Raw genomic sequence first — 20,132 nt, 5'->3', positions numbered from 1 at the left:
TAAGTTATCGGCGTCCTATTACTAGCCGTATCCTAAATCTATTAAAATTACTCCCCCCTTACGTAACTTTAGTCCCTAAAGTTATTACGTAATATTTTCTTTTAACGCTAATAATAAAGCTATTAACGTCGTTATTCGTAATAGATTCCGTAAGGCGTTAATAATATCCTTTTTTACTTAGGAACAAGGTATTACTCCTATCTCCTTATCTAACGGATACCTTATTATTATTATTCAGTAATAGCGCGCCGACTAGTTACTAAGTTAATAATATATATTCGTAGTAAAGTATTCTAACCGTTATAATATATAAGAGCTTACTTAACCTCGCGGTTATTATTATTACTAGGCTATCGATTATAATAAAAGATTTTTTATCCGTTATTAGTTGCGTATTTACTTTTTTTTCTCTCTTTTTATTTAGCGACCGTTTTACAAATTCTTTTTTATATAACTATACTTTTCTTCTTATAATATTCTAATTCCGTATCGTTTCTTAATTACGACTCTCTTACTATACTATTACTAAGTATCCGCCGAAATATCTACTATTTTGCGTATTTAGGATATATTTAATATAGAGTATAATCCTAAGAAGGGCTTCTGCGGTCTCCGCGGCGGTACTCCTTATATACGCTACTTAGCTAGTCTATATTATAATATCGACGAGCTTATTTATATCACCGGCGCTTACGTTACTAAGTATATTATTTATTAGATTAATAAAAAGAAGTGTTCTACTATAAGTCGTCGAGTCCTCGCTAATCTATTACTAAAATATTAGCTAACGATGTCTCTTAGGTTCCCGAGGAGCTATATAGCGCTACTTAGTTTATTTAGAATACCCTTATAGAGTTTTATAATACTAAGGAATAGGGTAGCCTTAACTCCTATAAGCGCGGCCGCGTTCTTTATACTTTTAGCTATACTATTAATACGTAAAAAAAAGTAGCCGCTTATATTACTAACCCGTTAACGGGTAATAAAATAAAAAAGGTCTACTTTAAATAGGCTACTCTCTAAGAGCTCGCTATTAACCGCGAGTATCTAAACTTATTAATTTCGATTATAATAAGTCGTCGGCAATCGTTCGGCGAATTTTCTTTTTACTAACTTAGATTTCTTTTCTTAGGCTAGTATCCTTAATACTAATAATAAGACTAAGATTATCTCCCGCCTTAGTTACCTCTAACCGGCTTACTTTTATAATAATAGCCGTGTGACCGCTTTACGAAATAACTTTAACGCTCTAGCTTAGTATTATAAAGAGACTCCTAAGGGCGTTACTATTATATATATTTAGGAGTTTCTTACTTTTTTTACTTTTTATAAACGCGTCGCTAAGTTCTTAGTAAATAAGGTACCTATTTATACCGTTATTATATATAACGCTACCCCTATTTCCCATAATCCCGAGACTCGGACTCTTATTAAGAAGCGTACTCTTATTACTAATTATATTCTTAATAATAACGACGAGCGGGACGACTTCGGGTTTAAGTTTAATAAGTCCTAGCGCGAGGATACCGAATCTAAGGAGCTCGGTAATAACTTAGAGAATTCTCTTTTTTAGCGTCGTAATAAGCGCCGCTACTTTAATATTAATAACTCGCCGACCCCTACCCGCAACGCTCTTTTTAGTATAGACGAGGGTGCCCTGGCCCTTAGTTATATTACTTTAGATCTTAATAAAGCTAGTATTACGCTCCTCCCGCTCTAAGTAAAGGCTCTATAACGGCTCGACGAGGCTATTACTTATACTAAGGTTAAAGCCGCGGGTCGTAATAAGTAGTTCGACGTTACTAAGTTCTTTACGAATATTAATATTACTAAGGTCCCTTAGCTCAACTAGGATTACGAGAGCGTTACCTCGGATAACGTCCCCCGTCCCCGACTTATTATTAACGATAATAGCGTTACGGCCCCTACTTCGCCTCTTATTCTACCTCCTATTATAGCTCCTATTATACCTCTTATTATAGCTCCCGTTGTGCCTCTTATTATAGCTCCTATTGTGCTTTTTATTATAGCCTTTAACGGTAACTAGGCGGCGAACGCTTTGCGAACTATTATTATTAATATATATAATACTTTGCGCGACTTTAACTACCTCCCTTTTACCCGTCGTAATATTAATAAGGTTAACGGCCTTATTTTAAGTAGTTAGCCGAGTATACGTACGAAGCCTCCCTACTTCTTACTTACTAAGCGGACTATTATTACTAATTATTAAGTTTTAGAGGTATACGCTAGAGCCGCTACTACTACTATTAGTATTACGTAGGTTACTCCCTCTACGTAACTAGATCTTAGCGATCTCTCGGTAACGTATTACTAAAAGTTATAATATTATATCTTTTTTTTAAGGATTATACTAGGCTAGATAAAAAGGGTTCTATAGTGTATTATTAATTAACTTATCTTCGGCGACCTTTCGCTACGAACTTAACGTTTATTATTTTATTTTATATATACCCTTTTTTTATAGCGTTCGAATCTATTAACTACTTCCGCTACCCCTTTAAGATACTTAATAAGCTCTTACGTATTATACTTAGTAAGCTACCTAGCTTATTTAACGAGATATCGTAAGTTTCCTTCCTCGCTTTATATTACGATAATTTTTTTAACTTCCTAAACGTCTTACTCATCCTCTAACTCTAGGAGATTCGCTATCTAGTTACTGACCGTTTAGTAATTTCCTTATAGCTTAAGCTAGGAAACTAGGAAAATATTATATATTCTCCGATACTACTTTAATAAATATACTTAGTAAGCCTATTTCCCTATCTTTTTAGCTATCGCTACTTTAATATATCTCGGCACTAGTTTGTTATTTTTAAATCGTATATTCTTTATTAATAAGCCGACGACCTCTCCGCGATTAAACTCCTTTAGGGTATGTTTTTTATTATAATAAGCTACTTAGCTCTTAGAAGCTTATACCTACGCTCGCATAGCCTAGGCCCTAATCTCCCTAATTTTCTAGACCCTTTTTCGAACCCCCTAGACTATAGCCTTATAATTAGGTATATATTTAACGTACCTAGGGTAGTAGCCGTATAGTACTATATACGGGGATACCTTTATAGTAGAGTATTAATTATTATTATATATAAACTCGGCCTCTTTTAGCTACGCTACCTACTTATTCGGCGAGCCCTTAGTATAGATCCTTAGATACTTTTTTAATATTTAATAAGTTCGCTCCGTTTAGCCGTCCGTTTATAAGTAGTACGCGGTAGATAGTTAGTAACGTATCGCCCGTTCCTTAGTAAACTCTTCTTAAAATGCGCTTATAAAGAGCTTATTTTTATTTATAATAATACCTTTAGGCGTGCCGAACTTATATTTAACCTCTTAGTATAAGATACTTACTATTTATATTACGTTAAGTATCTTAATAATAAGTAAGAACTTTGCGAACTTTATTATATAATAGATAATAACTACGATACTATCGTACTTTGCGCCGTTATTACGAGCGCTTAGTAATAGCCCCGTAATAAAGTCTATAGATATTTTTTAGAATAGGTATAAGGGTAGTAATAGTAACTATAGCTACCCGTACGGCTTATATTTTAGGGTTATAACTCCTAAATAATACTTATAGTTCTTAACGTATTCCTAAATATCTCATTAAATATCTTCTTAGTAGAACTTCTTTTAAATTAGCTCGAGAGTTTTCGTAGCTCTTATATAACCTACCCTATAGTCGTCGTAATATTAGCAAAGGATCTCTATTTAAAAAGACTCTACTTAAAGAATAATAAGTCTTTTTTTAAAAAATAGTATGCCCTATTTATTAAGTAAATATGCTCTTAGCTCGCTAGCTATAGCGCGAACTCTTACTAATTATAATATATAAAACTCGTCTTTAGCCTATAGTCCTCTAACGAGCTTTTTAGTCTTTAGTAAGAGATAAGAAGCGAATACCGTTTTACTCTTTATAAGCTCTTTTATAATAGGGCGTAAGATATACTATTTTAATATAATAACCCTAGCTCTATTTAACTCCTCTTTATCCTTACCGGACCGTTAATAAGCGTTCGCTAATAACTCTCTTACTTTTTTACTTCGAGTCGTTATAGTAGTAACTATTACTATTTTATTAGTGCGCTCTATAATACGCTATTAATATAAGAGAGAGGATTCCCTATCCTTAGAGCTAGCTAATATCTAGTTAGGATTATAAAAGGAGGCCTTAACTACTTAAACGTATACTTTAATAATATTATTTTATCCTTTTAAGCTAATTATCCTTTACTAGACGTCGGGTAGTAGTTTATTAATAAGACGTAGCTTCTAGGCTAGCGTAGGGAGGACGTCTTTATAAAGCACTTCCCCCTCTATATAGTCTAGCCTTTTAAATAGACCGTCCGCCGGGTTCGTTTTCCTTAGCTAGTGTTCTAAGTTAAAATTAAATACTAATAGTTTATATACTTATCTCGCGAGCTTTCCCTAAAGGTCCCGCGCTAATATACTAATTACTCCCTTAAGTACCTAGTAGTCTATTAGGACTATAAACTTTTATAAAAGGCCCTAGAAGTAGTAAGCCTAGTGCTCTAGCCCTTTTACTATAGTAAGTAGTTTTTATTAGCCCATAGCCCATCGCTACTCTATATCCGTAAGCTTTTATAACTAATAAGCGACGGGTTACTATTTTCTATTAGCCTATTACGATAAAATTGCTACGATAGCTTTAATTAAAGCGTCGGTTTTTACTCGTATAATACGTTATAGGTTTTAGTACGTAAGTACGGTCGCCGAGGTAAAAGCGACCTTTAGCTAATTAAACGCCTCGTCTACTTCTTTAGTCTACTAGAAGTCCTTTATCTACCCCTTTTCTATTTTTAGTAATGCTATTATCGGTATAACGATACCTAAGTATTTAGTAATAAACTTCCGATAGAAGTTATAGAACCCTAGGAATACTTAGATATCCCTAATAGACTCTAGCGCCTTCTAGTTAGCGATCGTTTATATTCGTAACGAGTTAATCTCGATTCCTTTTAGTATAATAATATAACTTAGGAACTCGACCCTTTTTTAATAGAACGAGTACTTTAATAGTTTAGTAAAAAGCCCGTGTAAACGCAGACGTCGGAGGACCTTTTTAATATCCTCCGTATGCTATTCCTTTATTATTAAGTAGATTATTAGATCGTCTATATATGCTATATAGTAAGTATTTAGTAGGTCGGCGAGCGCTCGGTAAATATATACTTAGAACGTTGCGGGTGCGTTCGTTAGCCCGAAAGGTATAATAGTATATTCGAAGTAACCGTATTAGCTCTAGAACGCTATTTTCTATCGGTCTTCTTTTTTAATTCGGATATAGTAGTAAGTATCCTTAATATTTATTTTTAAGATCTATTTCGCTCCGCGAAGCCTATTTAGGAGCTCGCTAATAAGCGGTAGTAAGTATCGATTTTTTATAGTTACCCTATTTAGCCCGCAGTAGTTTATATAAAGGCGCAGCGTGCCGTTTTTTTTTAGTACGAAGAGGATCGGTACCCTAGCCTTACTAACTAAAAGTATAATACGACCGTTCGCTAGGTTCTTAGTAATATACGCGCAAAGCTTATTAAGTTATTTCTTACTTAACGAATAGATAGGACTATACGGTAGTTTAGTACCCGGAACTAGGTCGATAGAGTGTTCTGCCCTATTATATAACTACGGTCCCTTTACTAACTACTCGTTAAACGTCTTTACCTCTAATTAAAGTTCTAGTAGTAGACCCCCTTATAGTTTAGTCTCTATTACCCCCGCGATGCTTTTTATAATAGCAATATATAATATATATACCCTCTCGCGATTTTTAATAATATTACGAGCTATCGCTTCTAGTTCGGTAACTAAAATAAGCTCGTACGACTATATATTCGTCGCTATATTAATACAAATACCCTCCTAGCCTATCGATAGTTATAATAATAAGAGGTTTACTATTCCTTTATCCTTATTAATTACGGCGAATAGTTACCGAATCTTCTTTAGCTACTTATAGTAGTTAATAAGAAAGAGCGTTAACTAGTAGGCTTTCCCCTAGCCTACGGCTTTACCCTAGAAGTCCCTTAATAAGGGAGCTATAGTAGTAGCCGGGGTTAACCCTAAGTAAGTTACGAGCCTAGTACTAATAATATCTATCTTAGAGCATGTGTCTATGTTAACTTCTACTAGCCTTTTAGTAATACTTCGCAAAACTATCGCCCTGCCCTTCGTAATTATTTTTATTAGTACCCTCTTAATACTTAGCATAAGCGTATTAGGTATATCGCCTATACTTACTCGTTTTTTAACGAGTTAACCTCTATAACTCTTAGCTCGGTAGTAACCCGTTAGACGGTTACTAACGTTAGCTTTAATTAAGGGTACGTCGGCTTATTATCGCCCCTACCTCCCGACTTATTTTTTTAGTACTTACTAAATATATAGCCTATCTTATTATACGTAAAGTACTTAATATTACTATTACGACGCTTTTATAATAGCTCGGTGCGAGTACTCTTATTATACGGCTTTTACGATATTACTCTTAATAAGTCCTTAGAGCCTAGCCCCTTAGAGCTCTCCTTGCTCTTTTTTTTATAAAAAGGGGACATTCGATACGGTTACTCTAATAATAAATATAGCCTCTTTTTACTATCTTTTTATAACTAGTCGCCGCCCTTCTATTAATTTAATAACTATAGTTTATTAGCCTCGTAAGCTATATTGCGTGCTCTCTTAATTAAGACTTTATAACGAATTAGATCGTCCTATAGCTAAGATAGTAGTCTAAAAAAGAACTAGTATGCCTTTGCTTTTGAATTCTCTATGTCTTCTGTGCCTAGGTTATAATAAATCGCTAATTACTTAGCGAGGAACTAAGTAGGGGTCTAGCCCTTTTTTAGCCTCTTCGTCCTTAGTTCTCTATAGTATTCCCGTTCCTAAGTCTCGGGGTCTACGTATTATTAATAAATAAACGCTAAGAAGTCGCCCTAGGAGAGGGGATCCTAGAGGCTCTTTTTATAATTACGCTATTATATTTATAATAATAGGGATATTTTAAACAGGGCCTATTTAATATACTATTTTATAGTGCTTTTTGCGCAAAGCTTATTACCTACCTCTATAATAATAATCTAGTCTACTACCTAGGTACTCGTAGACTCTTCTCCGATCGGTTTATAGTTATAGAAAGGAGGCTTTTTATATTCTCGTTAACCTAAACGCGTCGCCGGCCGCTCGGTAAGCTATTAAACGAGCTCCTCGTATCGACGCTATTCTTAGTTTCGATCTTTAACTATTATTTCTATCGTTTTATAGAAGTAGGTTATTATTAGGCCTATAGGGTCTATTAAACTAGCTATCCTAGTACTACCCGCGCCTTTATATACGCCTTAACCTCGTATATCTAGTGATCGGTTACTAATAAACGCCCCGTTTATAACGGATAGGGTCTTCGGGGTATTAACGGGGTAACTAGCCCGTAAGGGTAATCTACCCCGATTATCTTCTTTATTTAGCTCTTTTATAAACGCTAGTATTTAAATAGGACTCGCCCTATAGTAGGCTCGTTCTCCCGGACAGAATAGGGTTAAGTAATCGACTCTAAATAGCTATAGCTCGTTAGTACTAACGGCTCTTTATTAATAACTAGGCGTCGTTTCGTCGACGTTCCGTTCGTTTCTATAATCTATTATTACTTATACTAGTTATTCCGTAAAAATAAAAGCTTTAGAATTATAAGAGATTAGGCTATAAGTACTTAACTAGCGAGGCTATAATATAGGTATAGGTATATTATAAGACTAAAGCTTATAGAGTCCTTCGTAAGGGCTCTGCTTTTTAAAAAGTTCTTTTATAATAAGATCTGTGCACCGGTTGCTAAGTTATCGGCGTCCTATCGCCGGCCGCATCCTAAATCTATTATAAGTTATAAAGGAGGGTAACGACTTAAAGGGGTTTATTAATATTATTACCTATTTAAACTCTTAATAAATTATATAATATATATATAAGAGGTATTATAAAAATTATATAAAACTTATTATTATTTCTAAATATATTAAATATTTATATTTAGAATAAAATTAATAAACGATTTAATTACGTAAGTATGCGTATAGTAAACGGGGGTATTTATAATAACTACGAGAGGTTAAAAAGAAAAAGAAAAATAATAGCTAAGTAATACTATAAGAATTTAGATATATATAAAGCGGTTAGGTAACCTTACCCTTAGTAATTTATATATTAAAAGTAGTAAAATACGTACTATTCCGGGTTAGGATTCTATTTATTTTAAATAAAGGGATATATTTATAATAAACGTAGTTTAAAAAACGCGTATCCCTTATACTTATTTTTCTTTTATTTATATTTAACTAAATTAGGCCTTTATAAGGGTATTTAGAGATTCTATTTTAAGTATAATAGCTCCTTAATAGTAGTAATTAGGGGGTATATTATATAATAGGGATAGTAATTGCACTTTATAAAGTACTTATTATATACTAAATCATATATCTATTTTAGATATCGTATATATAGACCTTTTCCTTTTATCTATTTCTACTTTGATAGTTAAGCTACTTTTACTATACTCCGTATGCCCATTGCTGCGTGCTATAACTCGTGATAGATAAAGTTGGCACCTTTGAGATAGGTATTTAATGAAGTAGAACGAAGTTGTAGAGTATTTCACATTTGAGACACTGTCAAGATTCTCGATAGTCAACATCTATTTTACACTTCCCAGAAATGCAGAAACATGTGAAGATTGCTCAGCTTAATGTTCGCCCCTAACTGAAGGATCATCTCAAAAATGCCAGACGAGTCAGGCTGGAGGAGTCATAGACATCAATTGCAGGCACAGGTACTAAGTGGGAGCTAAAGAGAGGCCTGCAGATGCTACGCTGGCATAAAGATCCTTCAGGAGTCGGGTGAGATATTAGTGTGGTGTGTTTCTCAATCGCCGAGATCAACTTATCATCCTCCTAGGCTCAGGCCCTCAACTCCTTGCACATCAGCGCGAGGACAGCCTAGCAAGCTAGAAAGTGTGGTTGCACTTATCACATTGTCTACTCAATTGATCTATGGAAACTACAAAATTTCATGATACTTGGCGATATTGACATTATGGCGGATGAATGCGCATCCCCTGCCTCTGATGCTATCAGTCAAAAATGATTTCAGAGGCTGAGACAGGAACCATGTGTGGCACCAAGGTACAATTAAGTAGGGGCTAAGGCACCCCTCCAGGCCGGTGGTCGAGGATAATGTGCTGGGATTGGGCCGTCAAATACTTGCAGTCATCTTGCGGCTTGCTCCTCCGCTAGACTCAATTGGAGCGTTCGTCTTGAAGTTCACCCATGACGAGACTACGGACGAGCTGGCCTTCGGTTGGTGGCTGTCCTACGAGCCTTGTAGACCTTGAAATCATTGTTCATCTCGGAGGACTACAGGATGGGGTACGGCCCAGGAAAGCCCGAGACAAGCGCCCTCTCTATAACTTTTATATGGCTTCCCGAAATTTGGCCGCCTCGCCGCACCTAGGTAGTACCTTATTTCTCGTGTTTGAAAGGCCTAAATTTGCGATCGGTTTGGTCTTGCGCCGTTTCCGTCGGTGCAAACAGATCGACCCCCGGGCTAAACTGTTTGTGACTAAGGCCCCAGACAAAGACCAGTCATCAACTTGGGAGCTGGCGCCTCTTTCCATTGTCTGGTCTGATCCCCAGAAAATCCACAAATCCAAATGGCCCCGTGGAGAAGCTTGTTCGGATCATGTTCAAAGATCAAAGAGATGACGGGCGGCCCTCCCGAACCCTTACCGCTCTCGTGGAGGCGAATGGGTTTGGGTGCAACACCAGGAATAGACGTCCTAGTCTCTTCGTCGACATATAAACCTACATGGCACGGAGAGCTGGACCACGAATCTCATCTTTCGAGGCAAGCTCACTCACATTCATTGATAACATGTGGTCAAATATCATTCTTTCTTTGGCTCTTGGCAGCATTCACTCGACCGTGGCTAAGCCGTTGCCCGAAGCAGCAACCAAACCCGGCACATCGAACAACACAGTCCAGGGGTGTCTCAACGCCGCCAAGGCACCAGTTGCCGTATCATCATCCTCAGATTGGTCCGACGATATCCGGCCCTACAACTCTCGTTTGCAATACACACCAGCCGTTGTAGTAACGGCGACCGATGTCAGCCATGTGCAGGCCGCCGTGAAGTGCGGAGCGCAGTATAATCTCAAGGTCACAGCCCGAGGCGGCGGTCACAGCTACTCTTCGGCCGGACTCGGCGGCGAAAACGGCCATGTGGTTGTTTGGCTCGACGAGATGTACGGCGTGACGTTGAATTCCGATAACACTGCGACGGTGCAAGCGGGCGCGAGGCTTGGCCACATCGCGACGGAGCTGTTTAATCAGGGAGGCCGGGCCATCTCACATGGATCATGTCCTGGGTAAGCGTCAAAGTACATTGGTCAGTTGTGGAAGAGGCTAACACCAAATTGGCAGTGTTGGTATGGGACATGTCTTGCATGGAGGCTTCGGCTTTTCATCTTCCATGTACGGCCTTGCGCAAGATTGGATCGTTGAGGCGACCGTAGTCACGGCCGACGGAAAGGTCGTCAAAGCATCGCAGACCCAAAATACGGATCTCTTTTGGGCCCTTCGTGGCGCGGGGTCGTCTTTCGGCATCGTTACAGAGTTCAAGTTCAACACCTTCGCAGCCCCATCAGTTGTCACATGGTTCAAGATCTCATCACCATTTAAGAAGGACAAGCTGGCTTCGGCTCTCGTGGCTCTCCAAAAGTATGCCCAGAACGACAAGCCTATCGAGTTAAACATGCGGGCCGTCGTCACCGCCGACAGCACCGCGTTTGACGGCCTCTACTACGGGACCGCAGACCAGACACGCGCTGTGCTCAAGAAGTTCCTCTCACCCCTGGGTATCGACGTCGGTGGCGCAACCATTACCCAGACTGACTGGATCGGCCAGCTGGAGCACTACGCCGGCTCAGCGGCCCTTGATGAGACCGGGCCGCAGAGCCTATCCGATACTTTCTACGCCTCGAGTCTCATGACCAAGACGGTCTCGACTGCGGGCTTCGCTGCCTTTGCCGATTACTACCAGAACACAGCAAAGTCGACGGACAGCGGCTGGTTCGTCCTCATCGATGTCCATGGTGGCAAAACCAAGACAGCCCAGGTTTCAAACTCAGCGACAGCTTACGCCCATCGTGATAAGGTGCTCATGTGGCAGTTCTATGACTCTTCTGGAAGTTCTGCGTACCCAAAGTCCGGATACAAATTCCTCAGCAAATGGATGGCATCAGTAACAAACACCATGGCAACTAATGAGTGGGGTCGCTACGTGAATTATGCCGACTCCCAGCTCAGCAATGCGGATGCACAAGATCAGTACTACCGGGATAATCTGGGGCGTTTGAAGGCTATCAAGGCTAAGCTTGATCCCAAGAATTTGTTCACCTACCCGCAGGGGGTGGGCTCATAAGTCATGTGCACACATGTAACTACCTAGCCTATTTACTGTCACATTAGTTCCACGTTGGGGCGTGTATGAGAATTGTTTTAATGAGACAAAAAAGCATGGATCATTAGCACCAAGCACTGAAATATCATGATGTAGTTTTTGGTATTAGTAAATTAGGCAGCTCTCGTCGGAGTTCTTGTCGGACGTATTACATAGTCCATGTTCCGGTTTACTCCCCCAGCTCTTTTCGATTCTTCTGATTTGAAGCTGAGATTGACCTGTGCCATGTGTGCCGGGGACATATCGTTCTCGCTGAAGAACATTTGCAGATCGTTGAGCGACTCATCCCCCTCTCCCACAGCCGACTTTGTCCCACCGGTGCACAAAAGTGCCATGCGTTCAACGGCTTTCAAGTGCTTTTCGGCTACGTCAGGTTCTCCAACCAAGTTCTGGAACGATTTGTGTTAGCACGTCATGATCGTACTCACTTGATACTAGGCATGTGATCTTGAACCCTGGGGATATGGTGATCTCTTACAGCGTCTGATGCCAAGCAAAGGCTCTTGGCCATGGTGAGGTTACTGATATTGTTTCCCTCTCTGGTGATTGTTGCGTTGAGCTGGCGTATGGTCTCCATCTTATACATCGTCATCACAGGGTCATTGTAGCCCTCCTCTCGTACAGTGGCAAGGTGTCGCATAGACCAGAGCAGTACCAAAGAAAGCATTCCCGGATCGGCGAGGGCTGACTGCACCCAGTAGGTCGTCATCATCTTGCAGAATGCCGTTCGTTCCCCTTGCACCATCACTTCCATCTCTGGCAAACGGATCAACTCTAGTAACGCCATGCTGCGTAGGACTGCATACAGACATAGTCAGCTTGTAGCCTTGGCACAATCAAGAAAAACAGCATGCTCTTTCCGAGGTATGAGCTGCAGTCTGTGCATGCAAGCAACGGGAAGGGCGGGAGGAAACAGGGAAAGGTTCCTTTATACCGCAGCCCGCCCTTTTATACTTGCAAGGTTGACTGCAGTCCCGGCCCGCAACTTCTACAGGCTGATGTACATTATCAGTCAAGCTTTCAGGTCTCATACTCACAGTGGTCAAGAAGTCCTTGCTCCTGGATAGTGACCCTCCTGACGAAGGCGTTGAATGGATCCGTTCTAGCGGCGCCGAGCATTGAAACGGGGCTGCCGGCGAGAAGGGGGGTGTGGCCAGAACGCGAGCCGTTTTTCAGGGTCGTGACAAGCCACAACCTCACAGATTGAATCGATGGGCGAGCCGGGGAATCTTCGATTTGGCTTTGCTCAGGAGGTGTGGTTGACTTCTGATAGGCGGCCACCCGCTGCTGACGGGCTTTTGGATTGCGTGCGGCGTGCGATCTGACCTTTTTCTTCCAGGCCTTGGTCTCGCTTGGATGGGTGATGGGCACAAAAAGGAACCCTTCCTCCCGGCTCCTGCCGCCGCCCTTGCTCGCGGGCGGCATCGCGGGCGAAGCCGTGGACCACTGTCGTCGAGAGGCGAACGAGTAAGGGCTGGACGTTGAACGACCTCGGATGGCGTACCCTTCGTACCCCTTCCCGGTTCACCTCGAAAATGGAGCCAAAGACCTTCGTTACCGAATAGCAAGGCAGCGAGAGGAACCCGCTAATCGAACTGAACCGTAGGGCCGGGACGAGAGGTACGAGATGGGTGACTTGAGCGAGCTTCAGTGGCTCGGGAGACGTCCGTGATGATCTGGGGACAAGGTTGGCATTTGCCTATTCCAGCAAACGCTCGGGTCACACAAGGGTTTCTGGTGCACGAGATGAGAGGAGTGAAATCCTGACTGACGGGAAGGGTGTGTGGCAGAATCGAAAGAGGAGAATGTCTGGAGAAAGCCAGAAAGCTGACTGTGTTGTCGACATTTGGCTTCGTCTCCGGCCCCCCTCCTCATCTTCTCCCGCTGCCTCCTTCCCTCCGCCGCGTGCGGTCTTCGAACGAATGGTTAGCCCTCGACTCACTTTGCTTGTTGGTTACAGGTTGGTTCTGGCCATGGCACGAAACTTGACCAATCATGTATCTCGTCTCTTCAACCCAACCCCGGCAACAAAGAGCAGCCGGTGGATAGTGTCTAGACTCTCCACGAATCAGAATCTCAAATTATACAAACGTCCCAGCAATGGTGGAGAGTGCCAAGGCCAGCATTGTCCCGAATCGGACGAGACCCAAGGGGCAGCGGCTCCATCCGAACCCCCAGTCGTCTCCGCTCCCGTCGGGCTCGGCACCGATCTACGGGTTGATTACATGAGCAATGTTTGAAAAGTGTCCGAGAAGGGAGACGTCGGCCTGATTGTGCCTAGCAAGGACACAGTGACGCGGCACGCCAGAGCGATGAATCCTTCGCGCTGAAGATAATAAGTACAACGGCGAAGACAGGAGAAAACATCGTACAGAGTACCTGGTCGAGATAGAGTGATTCGATCACAAAATTCCCGAACTACAACAAGTTGAAGAAGAAAAAGCAGCTCAAGATGTCTGGAAAGTGGGACCCCCTCACTGATATGCCCAACCTCGAAGGTAAAGTGGTTGTTGTTACCGGTGGGAAGTATGTTGTGGACCCAACCGAAGAAAAGCTAGCAATTCTTTTGACACACCTGCAGTGCAGGCATTGGCTTGTCAACCGTCAAGTACCTCGCCCTTCGAGGTGCCAAGGTTTACTTCACAGCAAGATCGAAGGCCAAAGCCGACGAGACTCGCACAGTACTGGCGGCCGAAAATCCTGCGATAAATACCGCCAACCTCCACTGGCTCCCCTTGGACTTGGCAGACCTCAAGTCGGTCGCCTCCGCTGTTGAAGAGCTGAAGAGCAAGGAGACCAGGGTGGACATTCTTAGTGAGTCGTCGTGGTGTTTATTAAGAGTTGAGGGCAGAAATATGCTGATAGGATACCCCTCAAAGTAAACAATGCCGGTCTAGCCTCCGGCACAACGGAGACGATGGGTCCTGGGTGGGAATGGCACATGGGGGTCAAGTAAGTGCTCGTCAAACCCACGTGGACATGTTTGCTAATATTGCGTGCAACTAGCCACGTCGGGCACTTTGTTCTCACCAACGGCGTACTGCCGCTTCTCAAGGAAGCCACAAAGCAACCCGGGGCCGACGTCCGTATCATCACTCTCAGCTCCAACGTCAACTATGCCATGCTGCCATCAAACTACGGCTTCACCTTTGATTCCGCTTCTTTCTTGACGAAGCCTGTGCCTTATTACCCGTGGCAATGGCGCTATATCATTAGCCGTATTTTTGTGGTCGACATGATTCGCTACGCTGTCTCTAAGGTCGCCAATCTCCTTTTCGCCCAAGAGCTGCAGCGAATTCTGGATGAGCAAAGTCTCCCGATCCTGTCCATCTCAGTGCACCCCGGTGGCGTGGCCAGCCCCGGTAGCAAGGACATTGGAAACTCCCTCTTCTCCCTTGTTAGATCGGCGGCCTTCCTCACCGTCGACCAAGGCGCCATCACATCCGTCTTTGCGGCCACTGCCGCCGAGATTCGCGAGAATGCAGACAAGTACAAGGGTAGGTACCTAGAGCCGTTTGGAAAGATCGTGACACCGAATCCGGTCGCCAAGAACGAGAAGCAGGTGAGGGGTATGTGGGAGCACACCACAGTCGAGGCGAACAAGTACCTGGCGACGCTCGGCCTCGCACCCCTTCAAGAATGGTAGTCGCGACGAGATGATGGCAAACGAGGTTTGCCCAGGCTTCCATACGAATGTTCTCATCTATCCTATTCTCGATGCACACAAATACTCGATCAATCAACAGAACACGGTAGTATATCAAATTTGGTTCGAAGCCCTCAGGGGGCATGCGGTTACGGAGTATACAGGACCCGTTTCCAGGTGCATGGGATAGCATTCTCCGAAGAGGTGTGAAGCCGGTTGATATCATCTCGAAGGCACCAACGCGCGCACCCACTCTTCAGAAATGAGGTTCAGCATCCTTTCAGAGCATCAAGAAAGTTGAGAAAGAAATAATGACGTTTAGCAGCTTCCAGTAATAATTACATGACGTTTCACTAAGGATGATCTCCCGCGATTCCTGCAATCTCACAGCAGGATGCATGTTTAGTGCCTGGGCCATCACAATATGCCACGATGATCCCAATGTTAACTTTCCAGGCCAGTGTCCCACTGCTCGCAGATGCCTGTATCCCACGTGTTGAGACTGCCAGTGATCACACATCGAGACGGTCCGGCCCCGTCAGGTGAGTCGGCAAAGGCAGAATTCTTCCTCAAGGCGTCAGTGCGCCGAGCATTAGTTTGCTCCCAGCCCGAGGCACTAGGTTGAAAATGGTGAGCTATGTTGGTCTAATTCGGGATTGCTAATTTTGTTCTGCCCGTAGCTCCTCTCGAAGAATTGGGGAGTGCGGTCTTGTGGCGGCCTCTTGTCGATTGGCGCCGAGATAAGCTGTGCCGTAATCTTCTTTTCATGTTCCGAACAGGAATCCTCATCGTCGTTTCTTCACTCGGAGACTGAATCGACGATGAAGTTGAGGGTGCGAAACGACCTACAAGATGGAAAACATGTTGTTTACATCTATCCGTACTCGTTATTAAGATTCTCTCTTCCCGCACAAAGACCGAAGGGCCATAGCATATCGCGCTCCATAAACACGAGTCTGCACGTACACCCTCAAGCAAGCTATGAAGACTTTGCACACTGTAGTGCCTTGGAAGTCGCTGCTAGCTCCCGCCCATTGATGCGGCACTCGGTGAGGTCTCTTTTTGATATGCTGTTCTTTCGCGTGGCGCCGAAGGAGAGGAGGCGCAAAACGTCACTCGTGAAACCATGGTGGCTTGTCGATGCTCATGACAACGGCCGTGATGCATGGGCATAGAATACTTTCGGGTCTGTGTAGAAAAGTCAATGGCCTCCCGCCACGCGACGCGCTTTCGTCGTGATGTTTCATGGTCTTCTTTTCCGCAAAAAATTGTTCTTCTTTCTTCGCGCCCAGCGCTTTTCAGTTCTTTGCTGTCGACATTGAGTGTCGACATGATTCATCAATAACATTTTCTACGCCTTTTCCAGCTCTATACGTCAAACATGAATAGCGAACTCGCCAACGGGTCGGATCTGCAGGTCGTCAGAATGGGAGGTGGTACCGGTGATAAGAGGAGTTTGGTGACGGTGGTTTGGGCGGTCAACCTCACGGCTTTCGTCCTCGTCGGAATAATAGTGCCTTTGCGTATTATCGTTCGCTGCACTGTAACACGGAATTTCTTCAGCGACGATGTACTTGTTATCATTTCTGCCCTCTTCACTTTTGCAGTATGCGCACTGCTTCCTATAGGTATGTTCTCATCCGTCAGAGATAAAATCAAGTCTGTTACTTACAAAGATGCCAGCGACCGACCTAGGACTTGGTCAGCACTCCTGGAATCTCGATGTTGAATTCCTTCCTGATAACACCAAGAGTTTACTCCAGGTATGGACCGTGAAGCGAACGCACTAGTAAGACAATCTCTGTGGGAAAGAAATGACTGACCGGCCTTGTAGCTCATCTTCATTGCTAATACTTTGTATCCTTGCGCAATCGCGTTCACTCGTCTCTCAGCCATCAGCTCTTTTCTCAGACTCATAACACATAAAAGCGCTCGCTGGATCATGTATGGTGCAGCGTTCGTCACGGGGGGGTTCTGCTTGGCATCCGTGTTTGCCGTCATCTTCCAATGCAAGCCCATCACGGCGGCATGGGATTCGTCGACTGGCAACGCTACTTGCTACCCTTTTATTGACTTTCTTCATGCCAGCGCGGCGTTGAACATTGCAATCGACATGCTGCTGTGCACCGTGCCCTTGCCGTATATATGGAACATGAAAATGACAACGGGCAAGAAAGTTCTGCTCACGATTCTCTTTGCCTTTTCTGGACTGTGAGTTTTAATACGATAGTGTTGGACGGAGTGGAACGTTTGAACTAACAAGAGACTCAGCTCATGTGCTGCGGCAATCCTCAAGCTTGTCAACCTAGAGCCTCTGAACGACTCTGACTTGCCCTGTAAGTTTTTCTTGCATCCCAAAATAGAGAGAATTCAGACATTGACCACTGTCACAGACAACTGGGTCTCCTGGGTGCTCTGTTCTATCGCAGAGTGCACCATCGGCATCGTCTGCATGTCAATACCGCCGATCATTCCTCTCTTCACCAAGTGCTCCTGCAACAAGCCGCCGACGCCTCGAAAGGAAAGAAGCAAGTCGTTGCGGTATACCTTGTTTGCTGAAAAGCCAACCTTCAGCCGTGCTGTGGCACCGCGAGTCATAAGGCCGATGGCAACACCGTGGAAGGATCAACCGCTCGAGAGGACCGTCAACCCGGACTTCAAGCCAGATTTTCACTGGCTCAGACTGGAGCAGCAAGAGTATGGACGTTGTTGGGACAGAACGCCTCAGTCTACTAAGGTGAATCAGGTTCTTGGGATTGCGTTGTAGAAAGTTTCTTCTATTACCTTGCGTCACTTTCGTTTATTACAGTTTCGAGACATTCAGCGAATGAGTTTGAGAGATTCCCACATAGACGTACGAATATATCCAGATTGGTGAACGGATAAAAGACTGTTGCGAACGGACTTGGTATAAAACAAGACAGCCATCAACATGGATCTATCGATCGAATATCACAAGTGCCATCGTACAGTAACCTGAGTCGGTAAGTAATTTGTGATCAGGGCCGTGCAGTATCTCTAATCCACCCGAGACCACTGGGTTATCAACTGCCGAGCCGCAATAGGGGGCAGACTTCACCGAAGATCTCCCATATCGACTCGCACGCCCGTCAACCAGCCAGCTGGTGATGGTCCTGGCACCGGAGCATCGCCGGTGCTCAAAATCATATCGCATATGATTGGGTGAGTGTCCTTGTAGCCAATGGGGATTCCATCCGCGACCGGCGGCCGCTGGTATTCAAGAATACGTAGGCAGTCACAACTCCGCCTTATATCCCCGGGGCTGGGTCTTGAAGTCGTCCGTCCACGACTATACAGTCAAAGCTTTTGAAACCCAAGCACCTGCCATGGGGTGATCTTCGAAGCTTCTGCGGAATCCACGGGAGCCAGCAAAGATCCGAGTGTGGTCTGGACTCATGTCGACATGGTCTCATGCCTGTCCCGTTTGCTCGTGGTCGAACCATCCGGTGGTCGAGGCGGTTCAAAGCCGGGAGAAGGGCTGACAGCTATGGTGTGTTTGCTACTGACTCTTGTAAGATTGCGGATCCGCGGGCCCCGTTTCAAGCTGTCTGGGAGGATTTGACAGACGGACTAGGTATGCGGCAATGAGGATCTTGAACTGCACAGATATCCGTGGCATTTTCCATGGAGGCGACCTCGGAAGTCGGAGCATGAAAGCTCTCACTGCCACTTAGACTAAGATATTTCGTCCCCATGACCCAATAAATACGAGGAGTAATTAGAATGATGTGCCGGTGTCAACTAACTAGATATGTTTTGGTATTCGAGGCATCATACTAACATTAGTTTGAGACAGATCTCTCACAATGCGACTTTGGAATGAAATGCTGTACACGTAAAGCCGGAAGAAATTCCGCTACCTACCAGGAACCCGAGTCTTCAATTGAGATCTAATACGATCTAGCAGGGAAGAGACTCGTAAGTACGGGTTCGACCTTCGGAAAACCGATATTTAGGTTGATCTAAAAGAGCCTAGCCTTGCACTACAAACCAACTGACAGAGGCGAAAGCTATCCGTACGGTCGTACCAAGTGCTTTTCCTGGGGTTTTCTGAAACTACCAAACTCAGCTCTCCACCTCGGGCGACGTCCCTGCTTCATTCCATCTACTCCGTACGCCGTGGGCAGCAGGGCCAGACGATGGCACGAACACCACATCAAGCAACAAGGGGAACACACGGGATAAGAAACTAGGGCCCGCGTCTATCTCAGCCCCATCAAAAGCCCCAGCCGACTCCGAAAAGCCGTCAACCTGGTATCCGAACCTCAAATCATGACGTGCAGCGGCGACACAGCCAGGCAGCATGCAAGGACGACTCAGAAAAGTGTGCCACTTCGAATCAACACGATCCGAATCGAAACTCCAAATCCATAAAAGGTCACACCAACTTCGGCTGCAGTTGTTGCCCGCGCCCGTCCGCCACCTGGCTCCATCACCTCTCCCGTTCTAGCGCGTGGGCTTAAAGAGCAGCAAATCGAGTAGCATAACTAGGCAAGGAAGCCATTACCACCAGAACCAGAATCTCCGGCACTGACCGCCCAGGCGTCGTCTGACCCAAGCGCCGGGAAAATGCTGCTTCTGCGGAGTTAGCGCCTGTATAGCGCCGGCGACCATTGGAACAGAGTTCGCCCGTGGTTTGATATGTTCATTCCCAAGTTATTTAAAGGGGGTAAAATCTGCCGGTTAGGAATCAACATTGAACAAATCCTGCGCGCCGTGACGCTAGAATTCGCTTGGAATCTACGTTTGAGGGTTCTAGAAAGGAAGCTGAACGCAAGTGGAAAGGTAGAAAACCTTCGCCCTCGGTTACAACATACCTTGAGACATTGAATCTCTATGGAATGGATGCTGTCTTACTGCATCTTTGTGTTCATTTGGAAACTGCCGATACCATCTCCTGTTGATTCAACT

The 20,132-nt window shown here is 43.9% G+C and overlaps 4 protein-coding genes across 4 annotated transcripts; 3 read left to right on the top strand and 1 right to left on the bottom strand.

Annotated features, from left to right (window-relative positions):
* Positions 1–9,966: 9,966 nt before the first annotated feature.
* On the top strand, positions 9,967–11,515 carry CLUP02_13190 (FAD binding domain-containing protein; the record flags this gene model as incomplete). The annotated part of the gene is made up of 2 exons (XM_049292134.1): positions 9,967–10,460; positions 10,516–11,515. The coding sequence occupies 2 exons, from the start codon at positions 9,967–9,969 to the stop codon at positions 11,513–11,515; spliced, it is 1,494 nt and encodes a 497-aa protein (XP_049149280.1).
* Positions 11,516–11,667: 152 nt separating this feature from the next.
* On the bottom strand, positions 11,668–12,979 carry CLUP02_13189 (uncharacterized protein; the record flags this gene model as incomplete). The annotated part of the gene is made up of 3 exons (XM_049292133.1): positions 11,668–11,943; positions 12,033–12,352; positions 12,592–12,979. 3 exons carry the CDS (start codon positions 12,977–12,979, stop codon positions 11,668–11,670), a joined length of 984 nt encoding a protein of 327 aa, XP_049149279.1.
* A 497-nt stretch (positions 12,980–13,476) lies between these two features.
* CLUP02_13188 (daunorubicin C-13 ketoreductase) lies at positions 13,477–15,825 on the top strand (the record flags this gene model as incomplete). Its single annotated transcript, XM_049292132.1, has 9 exons — positions 13,477–13,788; positions 13,947–14,080; positions 14,136–14,368; positions 14,434–14,506; positions 14,561–15,196; positions 15,311–15,406; positions 15,461–15,496; positions 15,559–15,662; positions 15,725–15,825. 9 exons carry the CDS (start codon positions 13,477–13,479, stop codon positions 15,823–15,825), a joined length of 1,725 nt encoding a protein of 574 aa, XP_049149278.1.
* Positions 15,826–16,581: 756 nt separating this feature from the next.
* CLUP02_13187 (uncharacterized protein) lies at positions 16,582–17,967 on the top strand (the record flags this gene model as incomplete). Its single annotated transcript, XM_049292131.1, has 5 exons — positions 16,582–16,828; positions 16,884–16,963; positions 17,035–17,411; positions 17,472–17,536; positions 17,594–17,967. 5 exons carry the CDS (start codon positions 16,582–16,584, stop codon positions 17,965–17,967), a joined length of 1,143 nt encoding a protein of 380 aa, XP_049149277.1.
* Between the last annotated feature and the right edge of the window lie 2,165 nt (positions 17,968–20,132).

This window comes from Colletotrichum lupini, chromosome 7 (genome assembly GCF_023278565.1).
Source record: "Colletotrichum lupini chromosome 7, complete sequence".
NCBI classification, from domain to species: Eukaryota; Fungi; Ascomycota; class Sordariomycetes; order Glomerellales; family Glomerellaceae; genus Colletotrichum; species Colletotrichum lupini.
The sequence above is the reverse complement of the archived record's forward strand: the minus strand, read 5'-3'. Positions and strand labels throughout refer to the sequence as shown.